The sequence below is a fragment of the Rhinatrema bivittatum genome, chromosome 8, assembly GCF_901001135.1.
Source record: "Rhinatrema bivittatum chromosome 8, aRhiBiv1.1, whole genome shotgun sequence".
In the NCBI taxonomy this organism is placed as follows: Eukaryota; Metazoa; Chordata; class Amphibia; order Gymnophiona; family Rhinatrematidae; genus Rhinatrema; species Rhinatrema bivittatum.
The window spans coordinates 146,944,781-146,959,960 of NC_042622.1; the positions used below are offsets into that span (position 1 = coordinate 146,944,781).

A 15,180-nucleotide genomic window follows, 5' to 3' on the forward strand; every position below is an offset into this window, starting at 1 on the left:
AACTATAGCTAAAGTTGGTGCATTTTTGTACATTTGAAAATCGAGTTTGTTACGTTAATTCGATTTTTTTTTTTTGCGCTAATTAAACGTCTTTAAACCTAACACTCCTCCGTCTCGGCTCTTGAGATTGACATATCCCTCGACGTTCGTGACCCAGTTTTTAAAATTTGACGTCGACGCCTCTTCCGGTCACGCAAAATCGCTGCAGAGACGACTGCAGGACCGCAAACTCCGACCGCCACGATGGATTCGGCCTCTAGGGGGTGTACTTTATCACCCTGCTCATCCAATTTTTTTGTTTCTTCTTTTTTTTTTTTTTTTTTATTTTATTTTTTTTGGTATTCTGTCAGCAGAATTGTGCGTAGGGGTACGGATGCACATTTTGACCACTGCGATGGATCCCACCATACAAGGTAGCTGGAACCGAATGTCCTATATCAGACATCAGAGCGTGCTGGGGAAAGGGGAGGCGGCAGGATTGTAAGTTTTTTTTTATGCTTGTTATGATGGCTTTGGCTTCTATTCAAAGTGCTGCCATCTTTCCTACCAGTTTGTAGACTTTTCCCTTGGGTGTTCAACATTGAATCATGAAGTTTGTTTCTTTTAATTCTGGGCGGTGCTTGAACCCAGCAGCTGATAGGCACCTTATTAGGTGTATTAGTCATCCTGGAGGCACATTAGGGTCCATGGTATGCCCCATAGTGCATGAAAAAATATTTCTTCCTTAAATCAGACATCAAATCCCAGCCACTCAACATTTCAGATAAAGTAACTTTTTGTTTAAATTACATATCTATCATTATGATGTTCCTCATGGTGATGCAGGTGGGAAGTTAACACCTGTTCTTCCTATCCTGCTCACCCCTTCCTTGGGCAGTGATTCTTGGATCGATATGTGGGTTTGCTTATGGCTGTTAGCTGCAGTGTAATTATTTTTAATAGACTAGCTTGGGTCTACAACCAGAATATTCGGGATAAAGCAGCAATACTAGAAACAAATCACAGTGATAGACATATTTTTATTTCTGTCTGCTGCTGCCGCCAGTGTAGGAGAGGGGGTTTGATCATAATAACCAGTGGAAAATATGGTATTCTAGATTGTAATATTACCAACAGATGAAAATCAAATTTCGTTCTAACCAAATGGCAGTGACCAGAAATACAGATAGAATGTTAGGAATTATTCAGAAAGGAATAGAAAACAAATTGGGTAATGTAGTATTGATCCATTTAGCAACCACACTGTTGGGCCGATGTTATACCATGCGCTGGCTGCAGTGCACGGTTAACCCATGATTGGACGTGCGTCCATATCCCCCCAATGCAAAACAGGGGTTAGAGTGTCCTATCGCGTACATAGGTAATAAGGCTCATCACATACAAATACCTGTTGATGAGGCTATTCTTGATTCACTTTCCATGCAAAAAATAAAAATTGTGCGCCAGAGGCACAAATTTTTAATCTCAAAAATTAACGCCAGCTCGGAGCTCGCATTGTCTTGAGTCCAAAAACTGTACTTCCTCCAACTTGATATTGTGGCGATAAATAAAAAAGAAACTAGAAATGTCCCCCAAAAAAAGGTGTGCTGGCGGTCAGGTTAGGAAAACAGATGCTCTAAAATTGAGCCGCTGTTTTCTTAAGTGGCTGACAGCCACCTCTCCCAGGTGCTCACTGCTGAGGAAGCACTAGGGGATGCACAGTTTTCCCTAGCACCTCCTTTTTTTTTTTTTTATTGCTGTAGCCCATTTGCAAGTAGCATTGGGCACTCCAGAGAGGTGGGTCACAGAACGTTAAAGGAGCGGGCACGCAATCATTAGCACCCCTTTAACGTGCGCCAGTATTGCAAAGGCCCAATTGTGTGCAGTTGTGGTCATCACATTTCAAATAAGAAATATAGCAGAACTACAATAGTTAGAGAAGGGAATGGAATATCTCCCTTAAGAAAAATGACAAGAGGTGAGTGGTACCTTCCAGATGAACCCATTTGAGGCATGAGCTTTCGAGGACAGAGTTCCACATCTGACAGAGGGCTTGTCCTCGAAAGCTCATGCCTCAAATGGGTTCATCTAGAAGGTGCCACTCGCCTCTTGTCAGTTTTGCTACACCAGACTGATATAGCTGTCCCTCTGAAGATCTTCCTTATGAAGAAAGGCTTAACAAGTTAGGGCTTCTCAGGTTAGAGAAGAGATGATTGGGAGGGAACATGAGAGAAGTTTATAAAACCATGAGTGGTGTAGAACTAGTTAATAGTTATTTTTCCCTTTTAAAAGTACTAGGAATAGGAGACACTTCATGAAACTTAAGTGGTGGCAGATTTTTTTTTTTTTTTTTAGATAGATTGTTGGGAGGACAAGTTTATAAATGGTTATTAGTCACTTCATTCTTCTGGGAGTAACAAGGAACACATTTTTCCATTAGGATCTTCCAGCTCGATAGACTGTAGGCTTCACTCAATATGGCACCTCTTACAGTTTGATGTTCCTAATTAACAGGCCGATACAGTAGAGTGCGCTCCGTTGGAGCGCACTGTTAGCCTGCTCTTGGCCGCACGTTTTCCCTTACCCCTTATTCAGTAAGGGGAGGAAAACGCGCGTCCAACCCGAGGCACCTAATAGCGCCCTCAACATGCAAATGAATGTTGATGGCCCTATTAGGTATGCGCGCGGGATACAGAAAGTAAAATGTGCAGCCAAGCCGCACATTTTACTTTCAGAAATTAGCACCGACCCAAAGGTCGGCGCTAATTTCTTCCAGCACTGGGAAAGTGCACAGAAAAGCAGTTTTTACTGCTTTTCTGTGCACCCTGCGACTTAATATCATAGCGATATTAAGTCGGAGGTCCCGAAGAGTAAAACAAGTAAAAAAAAAATTGAATTCGGCCTGCAGCTGTCGGGCCGAAAACTGGAAGCTCAATTTTGCCGGAGTCCGGTTTCCGAGCCCGTGGCTGTCAGCGGGCTCGAGAACCGACGTTGCAAAATTGAGCGTTGGCTGTGAAACCCGCTGACAGCCACTGCTCCTGTCAAAAAGGAGGCACTAGGGACGCGCTAGTGTCCCTAGCGCCTCCTTTTGCCCGGATCTACTGCCGGGCCTAATTTAAATACTGCATCACGCGCGCCGGGATAGCGGGCGTTCGCCTGCTCTCCCGCAGACTTTACTGTATCGGCCCGTAAGTTCTGTATGTGTTGTGTCCAGATATTAAATTTCATTAGAATCAGCCCATCGGTTTCCAAGATGAGATGATAGGTACAAAAGTCAGATGCTTTCTCTTCCCAAGGATATACTTCCCCCAGAAGTTTTGTTCAGCTCTGTCTAGCTGTTTAGAAATGGACAGGGGGTAGGGTGCACACACACACACTTCACCATTTGATAAGCTCCTGTTTCATAAGGATTTGAACCTAAAAAGTACCGTATTTTACGCTCCATAAGACACACTTTTTTCCCCCAAAAGTGGAGGCAAAATGTCTGTGTCTTATGGAGCGAATATACAAAAAGAAATTAACTACAACCCCCCAATGGATGGTCCATGCCATTTTTTAAGATGGCGCCAGCCGTCCATTGCTCCTACCATGTGACCAATGGCACCGGTAGCCCCTGTCACATAGTAAGGGCAATGGGTCACCGGCGCCATTTTGATTACTGGCAGCCGAATGCCTGAGAGGGGGAGATCGCTCCCAGGACCCCCGCTGGACCACCAGGGAAGTGGTGGTCCAGCCGGCAAGTTTTGGGGGGGGGGGGTCAGGAGGGTGGGGGGTTGTAGTTAATTACATTTGAAGGGTTGGGGGGGGGGGTTTACCACAAAATAGCATAAAAAGTTTTCCTATCCGGGGAGTGAACTGAAATGGCCCTCCCCAGACCCGAAAATGAAATGGGGACAAAAAAAATTGTACGCACAGACACATGGGAATGGAGCTGTTTTGTTTAGCACACCATTTTATTTTTTTTTTTTAATTTTCCCCCTCTGAACCCTAGATGTGTCTTATGGAACGAAAAATACGGTACACAATTATTCTAGGAAGTTTTGAAAACAGATGAAATATATTGGGGCAGAAAAAGAAAAGAGACTTTGGTGTCAGATCTAAAGGCCAAGTTACATAGTAAGTGTGTGTTCTCACCTGACAAATTAGAAGAGGGACATATACTTAACTTCACATTGACTGTTTTATTTCTGTCTGCTGCTGCCAGTGTAGAAAAGATGCACGGAGGCTGCCAATGTCCTGGTACTCTATATAATGGAGGGAGCTCAGCAGGTTTGGTACCTGTTCTTACATCACCAGCTGGGTTCATTTTCTGTAAGTTAATGAGTGCTTCTGTATACGAGACCTCCTATATGACTAACCAGAGTATGCACAATCTCCTTTGTGCCTGTGCAGCTGGGACCTTGCTGAATCTGCTAATTTAAGTGGTTAGGGTTCTCCAGGAGATAACAGCATGCAAGAGTTCCCCCTAAGCATGCTAGCCATGGCAACAAACCCAAGCCTGGACCTGCTTGTCCCTGCCAGTCAGATTAGCCCACAGAAACCCAATACACTGATTATTTCTCCTTTCTTCATGGTGGCGTTCATGGCACCTCTAAAAACCCACAAGTGACTTATTTGAAATTAGTCTTTCATTTCAAGTCCTTGCATTTAACTCCTGCTATTTAGGTATATAGTGTTTGTGTTTAGTTTTTATTGTCCTGTTGCCAGGGAATATACTGTTTGTTTTTTTTTTGTTAGAGTAGTTTTCTCTAACCTTGATTTTTATTTTACTATTTTATATATTTTTTGTCTTCTCACTACTTCCTCCTTACCAGTTCAGCAAGGCAATCTCCAGAAAGGGCTTTGATCCATGAGTGCAGGGACCATCAAGACTACTGGAGAATCGCGTCATGACTGGTTTCTGCTTCTTGCACAGACTTGGATTTTTTTGGTAGGGATGTGTGATGTGGGGGGGGGCCATGGCTTTTGCAGTGTTCTTGCTGAGCCTGTTTTTACAGCTTCCCTCTTCCCTGCCTTTCCTCTTCCACCTTAGCATACTGCATGCATAAACAGGTAAGTTACTTGCCTCCTAAGTGGTCTCCCTTGCATGTGGTCACTGGGGCGGGGGGTGGCAGCACAGACCATATGGAGTTAGGGGGGCCAAACTCTGCAGCCATCCTGTGTGTTTCTGGGCCCAGGGGGTATTCCTTCACAAATAATTCCTTTGGTTTGAATTTGCAGTGGAACTGTCCCACTCCCCTGATTCGGACATGCTTCTTAACCCTTAACTGTTTGAGGTGTTCTGCCAGATGTTAGGAGCTATGATTTCACACCTTCTCTCATCCAGCATGTTTTATGAAAACTACTTAAAATGGGTAGCCATTCTGTAGCCTGGGCTAAAAGCTGATGCTGCCTTAAACGTAAGAACAGGGTAAGGGTTTAGTGATGAACTCAACATCCTGCATGGAGCAGTGCAGAAAACTGGAAACCTAAGAGCTCAATCAGATGGCTATTTCCCAGCAGGGTGGTCTCTTGCAAGTATAAGAGTGCATGTTGCAGTCTGAGGGCAGTGGCATGTGGCGTACATTTGTCTTTCCTACTTTTCTAACTTTGGATATAGTAATGCATATGTATGGAGCAGCTGCTTTTGAAAAATCTATATGTATACAATGCTCTATTCTGTATGAGGTGTTCTGAGTCGCAACTAGGACCACTCATGTATAATCTTTATGTCCGTGCATAGCAGGGGTTAAAAAAGCAAATTGGATGTTAGGATTTATTCTTCCATTTCTTTCTAAGAAATGTCTCCAAGTATTTTGGGCAACCCCATCTTGTGAATGATATAGCATAACTAGAAAAAGTACACAGAAGGGGATGGAACAGCTCCCTTATGAAAGGCTAAAACAGACTAGGGCTCTTCAGTTCGGAGTAGAGGTGAATGAAGAGGGATTCAATAGGTTTATAAAATCATGAGTTGGATGGGACAGTAAGAGAATGATTTACCTTTTCAGATAAGGTTAAAGGGCTGCTCCCTGAAATTGGTGGAAGATTTAAAACAGGAAGTGTGGGGTTTGTTTGTTTTTTTTTCAGTTGGCACACAATTGTGCTTTAGAATCTGTTGCCTGAAGATGCTATCAAAGAAAATAGTATAGATGGGTTTAAAACAGGTTTGAACAAATTTCTGGATGAGAAATCCATGAGCAGTTATTAGATACGGCTGAGGAGGGGATATGATAGAGGTCTTTAAAATCATGAGAGGTCTAGAATAGGTAACTGAATCGGTTATCTACTCTTTCGGATAAATAAAATTGCAAATATCCTCAGATTTCCCTCTAACCCCCATCCGCTCCCTTTTAACCACAGGCGCTACCTCAATAGCCGCCTCCTTCAACTCACTGGAACTTGTCCACAGAAATTGCATCAATCCTTAAAAAGATTAATCCTGCAACCCACACTTCTGATACAATCCTTAACAAAGCCCTCCTCACCATACCTGACACCATCTCCAAATCCATTGCTGACATTAACTGCTCCCTCTCCTCAGGCATCGTCCCCGATTCTCTCAAGCACGCCGTGGTTAAACCACTGCTCAAAAAAACCCTCACTAGACCCTAAAGACCCTGCCAACTTTTGCCCCATTTCCAATCTCCCACTTACCTCAAAAGTCATGGAAAAGGCTGTCAATTCGCAGTTAAGACTTCCTTGAAACCAACAACCTACTGCACTCCTCTCAATTCGGCTTCCGCAAATATCTCAATATGGGAGACCCTCCTCTCCTTAACCAACCACCTCATCAGGGGAATGGACCAAGGTCACAGCTAAATCCTTGCCCTGCTGGACATCTCGGCGGCCTTCGATACAATAAATCACAATCACCGCCTATCCGACATTGGCTTCTCAGGCTCGGCCCTCAAGTGGTTCTCCTATCTCGACAACAGGCAATTCTCTGTGAACATAGGCAATGCTGAGTCCACTTACTACACTCTCTCCTAGGGAGTCCCCCAGGGCTCCTCCCTTTCTTCGACTCTATTTAATATCTACCTCATCCCTCTTTGCCAACTCCTTTCAGGACTCAACCTCAAATTTTGTCCTTATGCGGATGACGTGCAAATCGTCATACCTATCCAAGGCGCTCTATCCAACGCTCTTGAATTCTGGGGAAGTTGTCTTGCAGCCATCAATACCCTACTCGCCAACCTCCATCTGGCTCTAAACACTTCCAAAACAGAACTGCTCCTCATATCCCAACATTCTCCTATTAAACCCTCACTCGCAAATGACCCCGCCTACAAGACCTTTCACGCGCAGCAGTGCGCTAGAAATCTTGGGGTTCAGATTGATCAGCAATTGAACCTCAAAAAACACATCAATGCTATCCTTAAAGTGGGATTCTACAAACTAAATGTCATGAAAAAACTGAAACCACTACTTCATGCCGGCGATTTCCGCACTGTCATCTAGGCCACACACGCGTCCAAAATGGATTACTGCAATTCCCTCTTCCTAGGCTTACCCTACGCCTCCATAAAACCCCTCCAATGCTGCAGAATGCAGTAGCCAGAACTATCTCCAATGCACATAAATATGATTACATCTCCCCTATCCTCAAGGACCTGCACTGGCTCCCTAACCCATCTCGTATCCTCTATAAAACCCTCACCACTATTCACAAAGCCATATATGCACACAACTCCAATTGGCTTGATGAGCCATTCCGCCTCACATGCCCTAATCGTCCTACCAGGACCTCTAACAAAGGGACCCTCCATGTGCCCTCATTAAAGAAAGCTCACCTCACATCCACGAGGGATCGGGCCCTCTCCATTGCTGGCCCCATGCATTGGAACTCACTCCCGACCTACCTCAGGCTAGAACCATGCATCATAAAATTCAGATCCCAACTAAAGACTTGGCTTTTCAAACAAGCCTTCCCCCAAAATCCTTGACAGCCCCTCCTCAGCAACTCCCCCTGTGCTGTATAATGTTATAATGTTGGAATTGACATTGCACTTGTTTTTCAAGGTTTCAAATTTTGCCTGTTGCTTTGCCTTCCTTTCTTTCCTATTGATTTAATGTTGTATCCCCCCCTCCCTTTTCCCCTATTTTTTGTAATTTTCTATTCTTTAGTTCAATGTAAACTGACATGATGGTTTTTATTTATTTATTTTCCGTTTTTATATACTAATGTCGGTATAGAAAACTCTCTAAATAAATGAGAGGTCTAGAATGGGTAACTGAATCAGTTATCTACTCTTTCGGATAATAGAAGGACTAGGGGGCACTCCATGAAGTTAACAAGTAGCACATTTAAAACTAATCAGAGAAAATTATTTTTCATTCAATGCACAATTAAGCTCTGAAATTTGTTGCCAGAAGATATGGTTAGTACAGTTAGTGTAGCTGGAGTTAAAAAAAAAAAAAAAAAAAAGGTTTGGATAAATTCTTGGAGGAGAAGTCCATTAACTGCTATTAATCAAATTTACTTAGGGAATAGCCACTGCTATTACTGGCATCAGTAACATGGGATCTACTTAGTATTTGGGTAATTGTCAGGTACTTGTAACCCAGATTGGCCACTGTTGGAAACTGGATGCTGGGCTTGATGGACCCTTGGTATGGCAATTTCTTATGTTCTTAGAGAGATGGGGATTACTACTTATGTCTGGGTATGAATAACAGGGAAGGGATCTCCATTAGTATCTACATGATTACTTCCAAGTGATCCAAATTGGCCCCTGTTAAATAGGATGCTGGGCTTGAAGGATCATTCCCTGTACGTACCAGGATCAGTCCAGACTGCTGAAAAGGCACCACCTATATACCCTGGTGCACCCCCCTGCGATCCTTCAGTATATCTCTGACTCCAGCAGATGAGAGAGCATAACCTGCGGTCCTGATCTACTGAAAAAAAAAAAAAAAACCCCCCACAGAAAATTTATTAAGAGGGGTGAAGTGATCCACTATTTCAGGTTTGATTTAAGTTTTCTGGGAGACTACTGTGACTAGAACTCGGGAAAAGCTGAAGTGAGGAGCCATAGCAGGCAAGGCAGGGCTTTGCCCTGAAGCCTTTCCCCGGAGTACATTTTGCCCAGCCCAGTGAGAGGAGGGGGAGTATTCATCGGTGGGCCGGTCACTTTCCCCCTCCGCCTCCAGAGAAGCCCATCCCTCGGAGAAAGTTGGCAGAAGGAGTTTCTCCTTTCTGCAGGCTCCAAGCGTTTTCAAAGTTTATAAAAAAAAAAGTGCTACATTGCTAGCTGCCGCGGAAAGCACTGTTGAGTTAAAAAAAAACAAAACAAAAAACGAGGTGTTTTTTTACAAATTCCCTGCCTGCTGTACTCTCTGGTCACCGGAGGGGGTGGCCTGCCACCCGTCCCCGTTTCGCGCTCCTTTCTCTTCAGGGCAATGCCCAGGGGACTCGTTTGTGTCATGTGCGGGGAGTCGGGGCTCCAGCTCTCTCGCGAAGGCCTCTGTTCCCGGTGCATCCCTGGGGATGAGGGGCCTTCGCGGAGAGCAGCCCCGACCGAGAAGTCACTCCCTTCGCGGCTGATCTCCTCGGGTGGCCTTGCGGGGGTAGACATACAGGGAGCATTCCTGAGTGTGGTGGCCATTTTGGATCGTGCGGCGGCCATTTTAAATCGACCCGGTCGTGAAGCGGAGCTGTCAGAGGAGGAAGAGGATGATGATCCCCTCTCCCCGCCGGAGTTAAGTCCTACCAGGGGCCGCGGTTCATCTGGGCATGCTAAGGGGGATACTCGGAAGAGGCCACACCCCTTCTCTTCTCAATTTGTGTGTTTTCTGCACAAAGCTTACCTGGAGGCAGAAGCAGATTGGGAGCAGGGGTCTTTGGCTCCCAATAAGCGGGGGAAAATTTCTATAAGTCCTGAGGGACTGGGTTTAGGAAATTCTGCTCCTCCCCCAGCTCCTAAGCCCCCGCAGCATAATCCGGTGGATCCTGCCCCTCAAGATCCCCCTACTCCTGATTCAGGGGCGGACATGGGGAGCGCGGATCTCGTAGAGGGCGATGATCCGCTCGTCCTCAGATTGTTCCATAAGGAGGAGTTGGACCCCTTGATCTCGCATGTTCTTCAAGAACTGGGGATCCCAGTCCCACAGATTGATTCAAATTCCTTACCAGGAGACTTGGAGTTGACGGGGCTCCGCGCGCCGTCCCATGCATTTCCTTATCATAACAAACTTTCCCAAATCGTGTCCTGGGAATGGGATGCTCCGGAGGCTACCTTGAGAGTTGGACGAGCTATGGATAAGCTGTACCCACTTCCTCTTGAGGCTTTGGAATTGCTTAAGGAGCCTAAGGTGGATTCGGCGGTCACGGCTATCGCTAAACATACCACATTCCCTGTACGTACCAGGATCAGTCCAGACAGCTGGGTTATGCCTCCCCTCCAGCAGATGGAGTCAGAGAGAAAACTGAAAGCACCCCCTAGATATACTGGTGTGCCACCTGCGATCCCTCAGTATATTCTCTGACTCCAGCAGATTGAGAGGCATAACCTGCGGTCCTGGTCTGGTCAGTTTATCGGTACTGGGAAACATTTGAAAAAAAAAAAAAAAAGAGAGGGACAAAGATCAATTGGTTTCTTCCCTCCTGTCGTTTGTTTGTCAGTGTCTGGCGCGGCGCGGTTGGAGCTCATTGCGGGCAGGCAGGAGGGCAGTGTCCTCCTTAATTTTCCCGGATTACAGTGTCCTTGAACCTGGGGGAGAGCTTACCGGTGGGCCGGTCACCCTCCCCCCCAATTCCAGGGGATTCAGCCCTGAAGGGGGTTTAAAAAAAAAAAAAAAAAAAGTGTAAGTTTTGAATCGGGCTCGCTGAGTCACTTAAGTCCTGTTGGGGACAGGCAGTGAGTTTTATATATATATATATTTTTTTTTTCCTTAACCCCGGCCTGCCAGCGTGTTCTTGGACCCGGAGGGGGTGGCTAGTTCACCCGGCGCACTGTATCTGTGAGGATCCTTCTTCACCTTACCTTTGGCGCCCTTTTTGTGTAGCAGCTCCGTTCGCTGCGCTGATGCCGCGGTCTTCGCTCTGCGTGTCCTGTGGGGGGGCGGGGGCGCGACTCTCCCGAGAGGGTCTCTGTCCCCGATGTTTTCCCGGGGGCGAGGGATCCTCTCGGGGGCCGAGCGCTGCCCGCAGCAGGTCTCCTCTCTCCTCTCCGTCCCGGCATCGCAGCGCTGCAGGCAGTGGTTCTCCGGCCCCTCCTCCCTCGGGGAGGAGTGCGGCGGCCATCTTGGCCACGAGGCAGACTGAATCGTCAGCGTCGGAGGAGGAGGAAATCTCCCCTCCTCCCTCTCCTGGTGCCCAGAGCGCGCGCTCCCAGACCGATTTGGGGACTCCTCGAGCCCCCCTCTCTATAGATGCCCCGAAGAAAGGGTTGAAAAGGGCGGTCCCCTTTTCTTCCGATTTTGTGCTCCTAATGCACAAAGCCTTTTTGCAGGCAGAATCCGGCTGGGAGGCAGAGGCGCCCGCTCCCCCGAAAGTCCCCAGGTCCACTGCCTTGCCCCAGGGGACCCAGCCGGGCGCGGGTTCCTCCGGGGGCCAAGGTCCCCGTCCGCGGGGGGGGGGGGGGGAGCTGCGGACCCGGAGGACTCAGCCGTGCCGGAGTCCCCGGGGGCTCCGGACTCTTTGACGGCGGATACTCAGGGGGCCGTAGAAGGGGATGACCCCCAGGTGCTACGTTTGCTTGGAAAGGAGGAATTGAGCTCCCTTATTCTTCACGTGTTGCAGGAGCTAGAGTTAACGACTCCGCCGCAGGAGGCGGACACATCTACAGGGGATATTGCTATGGCAGGGATTAGAGCTCCCCCGCAGACCTTTCCCTTTCACCACAAGGTCTTACAGATCGTTTCAAAGGAATGGGACCTCCCAGAGGCGTCCCTGCGGGTGAATCGGGCCATGGAAAGGCTATATCCCTTACCCAAGGAGTCATTGGAGCTCTTGAAGACGCCCGCGGTAGATTCGGCTGTCACGGCTGTGGTAAAGCATACGACAATCCCCGTGACGGGGGGTATAGCGTTGAAGGACCTCCAAGACCGCAAGCTTGAGGTTTTATTAAAGCGTATTTTTGACGTGGCGGCTCTGGGGGTCCGAGCGGCGGCTTGCAGCAGCCTTGTGCAGAGGGCCAACCTCCGCTGGGTTCAGCAGCTGCTGACCATGCAGGAGCTCCCGCCGGGAGAGGCTGAGCAGGCGAATTGTGTTGAGGCGGCGGTCGCTTATACTGCGGATGCCCTATATGACTTGTTGCGTACATCGGCTCGCATTATGTCCTCGGCGGTATCAGCCAGGAGGTTGCTGTGGCTCCGTCGTTGGTCGGCGGATGCCAACTCCAAGGCGAGGTTAGGTTCCTTCCCCTTTAAGGGCAAGTTGCTATTTGGCGAGGAGCTGGACCAGCTTATTAAGGACCTGGGTGACAACAAGGTCTACAAGTTGCCGGAGGATAAGCCTCGGCAACCTCGGTCGTTTGGGAACGCTAGGGCTCGCTTTCGGGGGCAACGGCGTTTCCGTGGGGGAAGAGGGGGTTCCCGTCCCCAGCGGCAGCAGGCGACAAGATCCCAGGCCTGGTCGTCTTCTTCCTTTCACGGCAGGAGGCCTCTACGCGGGGGCGCTTCCACAGGCTTTCCTGCCATCAAGCCCGCACAATGAAGGTGCGCGGGCCCACTCCTCCGTTCCCGTTATCGGAGGTCGGCTGTCCCGGTTCTGGGAGGAGTGGGCCAAGATCACTCCGGATCAATGGGTCCTCGACGTGGTCCGGTACGGCTACGAGTTGGATTTTGTACGTCCCCCCCGGGATCTCTTTCTGGTATCGCCATGCGGGCCGGTAGAAAAACAGGTAGCTATCGCCCAAACGGTCGCCCATCTACAGGCTCTGGGGGCGGTGGTTCCGGTTCCGCGGGACCAGCTACGGACGGGTCGGTACTCCATATACTTCCTGGTTCCCAAGAAGGAGGGCACCTTCCGACCCATTCTGGATCTCAAAGGAGTAAACAAGGCGTTGCGTGTGCCCCGCTTCCGGATGGAGACCCTCCGGTCTGTTATTGCGGCCGTCCACAAGGGAGAATTTTTGGCTTCTTTGGACCTGACAGAGGCCTATCTTCACATCGGAATAAGAGAACGGCATCAAAGGTACTTGAGGTTCACGGTGATGGGGGACCACTACCAGTTTTGCGCCCTCCCCTTCGGGTTGGCCACCGCGCCGAGGGTGTTCACCAAAGTTCTCGTGGTGGTAGCGGCCTCCCTCCGCCGTCAAGGCGTCCTCGTGCATCCCTATCTCGACGATTGGCTCATTCGAGCAAAGTCACAGGCGGCCTGCAACCGGGCGGTCTCCTTAGTGGTGCACCAGCTGCAGGAGTTGGGTTGGGTAGTCAACTTCACGAAGAGCAGACTCGAACCGACCCAACAGCTGGAGTTCCTGGGAGCTCGGTTCGACACCTTGGTGGGCAAGGTTTTTCTTACGCAGCAACGCATGGTCAATCTCATGACTCAGGTACAGCGCCTGTTGGAACTCGAGATGCCCACGGTCTGGGATTATTTACAGGTCATTGGTCATATGGTGTCTACTATGGAAATGGTACAATGGGCTTTTGCGCATATGCGTCCATTACAAAGAGCACTTCTATCTCGCTGGGATCCCCGCTCGGAGGAGTACGGGATAGAGTTGCCTTTGCTGGAGCCGGCTCGCTCCAGTCTCTCTTGGTGGCTGACTCCAGCCAATCTTCTACAAGGGGTGGCCCTCGAACCCCCGCCTTGGTTGGTGGTGACAACGGATGCCAGCCTGTCGGGCTGGGGAGCGGTCTGCCAGTCCCGTGCGGTCCAGGGCACCTGGTCAGCACTCCAAGCGACTTGGTCCATCAACCGATTGGAGACCAGAGCGGTCCGCCTGGCCTTGCGTTGTCTCCTTCCACTGGTACGCGGACGAGCAGTAAGAGTTCTGTCGGACAATGCGACCACAGTGGCGTACATAAATCGACAAGGAGGCACAAAATGTCTGGCGGTAGCGACCGAGGCGGCGCTGTTGATGTCTTGGGCGGAAAGGCACATAGACCGTCTCGCGGCCACCCACATTGCCGGCGTGGACAACGTTCAAGCGGATTTCCTCAGCCGGCAGCACCTGGATCCAGGAGAATGGGAGATCTCGTCGGAAGCAATGGCTCTCATTGCGCGGCGTTGGGGGACTCCGCGCTTGGACCTCATGGCGACCCGTCAAAATGCAAAGGCGGTGCGCTTCTTCAGCCGGAGGAGAGAGCACGCATCAGAAGGAGTGGACGCGCTAGCACTTCCGTGGCCTCGTCACATTCTTCTTTGTGTTCCCTCCGTGGCCCCTCGTAGGGAAAGTGCCACGACGCATAGAGTCCCATCACGGTCCGGTGATCCTCGTGGCTCCGGAATGACCGCGGCGTCCGTGGTTCGCGGATCTGGTCAACCTGGCAGTCGGCCCACTGCGTCTCGGTCATCTTCCCAATCTTCTTCGTCAGGGTCCAGTATTTTTCGATCTGGCGGATCGTTTTTGTCTGGCGGCTTGGCTTATGAGAGGAAGCAGTTGAAGAAGAGAGGTTATTCGGACGCGGTGGTGTCTACTCTCCTTCGGGCCCGTCGGTCGTCCACTACGCTCGCCTACGCGAGAGTTTGGAAAGTTTTCCATGATTGGTGTGACACGGTGGGTACTTCGGCCAGACGTTCATCTGTGGCGGATATCCTTATGTTCTTACAAGATGGATTGAAGAAGGGGTTAGCATATAATTCGCTCCGAGTTCAGGTGGCGGCCTTGGGATGCTTGCGAGGTAAGGTAGAAGGCTCTTCCCTTGCGAGTCATCCGGATGTGGCGCGTTTTTTGCGAGGGGTTAGAAACTTGCGTCCTCCCGTCAGGCTTCCCTGTCCGTCTTGGAACTTGAACTTGGTACTCCGTGGCTTGTGTGCGGCTCCGTTTGAACCCATTAAGGCGGCTTCCTTGAAGGATCTGACTCTCAAGGCTGTCTTCCTTGTGGCCATTTCTTCAGCTCGTCGGGTGTCGGAGCTTCAGGCTCTCTCTTGCAGGGAACCGTTTTTGCGCATATCGGCGTCAGGGGTTTCCCTACGGACTGTTCCTTCCTTCCTACCCAAGGTGGTCTCCGCGTTCATGTCAACCAAACGGTGGAATTACCTTCCTTTTCGGACAAGGAACTGCAGTCTTCTCAGGGTAGGGACTTGAGGCGTCTGGATGTCCGTCAGAT

At 49.3% G+C, this 15,180-nt stretch overlaps 1 protein-coding gene across 4 annotated transcripts in view; it reads left to right on the forward strand.

Moving 5' to 3' along the window:
* Nucleotides 1-15,180, forward strand: part of LOC115097920 (RNA-binding protein lark-like) — a 38,283-nt gene that overhangs the window by 2,727 nt on the left and 20,376 nt on the right. The window contains exons 3-5 of one of the 4 annotated variants that reach the window (XR_003858361.1): nucleotides 351-413; nucleotides 4,184-4,290; nucleotides 4,794-4,909. Coding sequence is in view for 3 of the 4 variants with exons in the window: in XM_029614103.1 (XP_029469963.1) it covers nucleotides 351-413; nucleotides 4,184-4,400 (280 nt within the window). In the remaining variant the exon portion in view is untranslated. Of the gene's footprint in view, nucleotides 1-350; nucleotides 414-4,183; nucleotides 4,658-4,793; nucleotides 8,144-15,180 lie in introns of those variants that run through there. The other 3 variants (XM_029614106.1, XM_029614103.1, XM_029614105.1) reach the window with 3 other exon arrangements.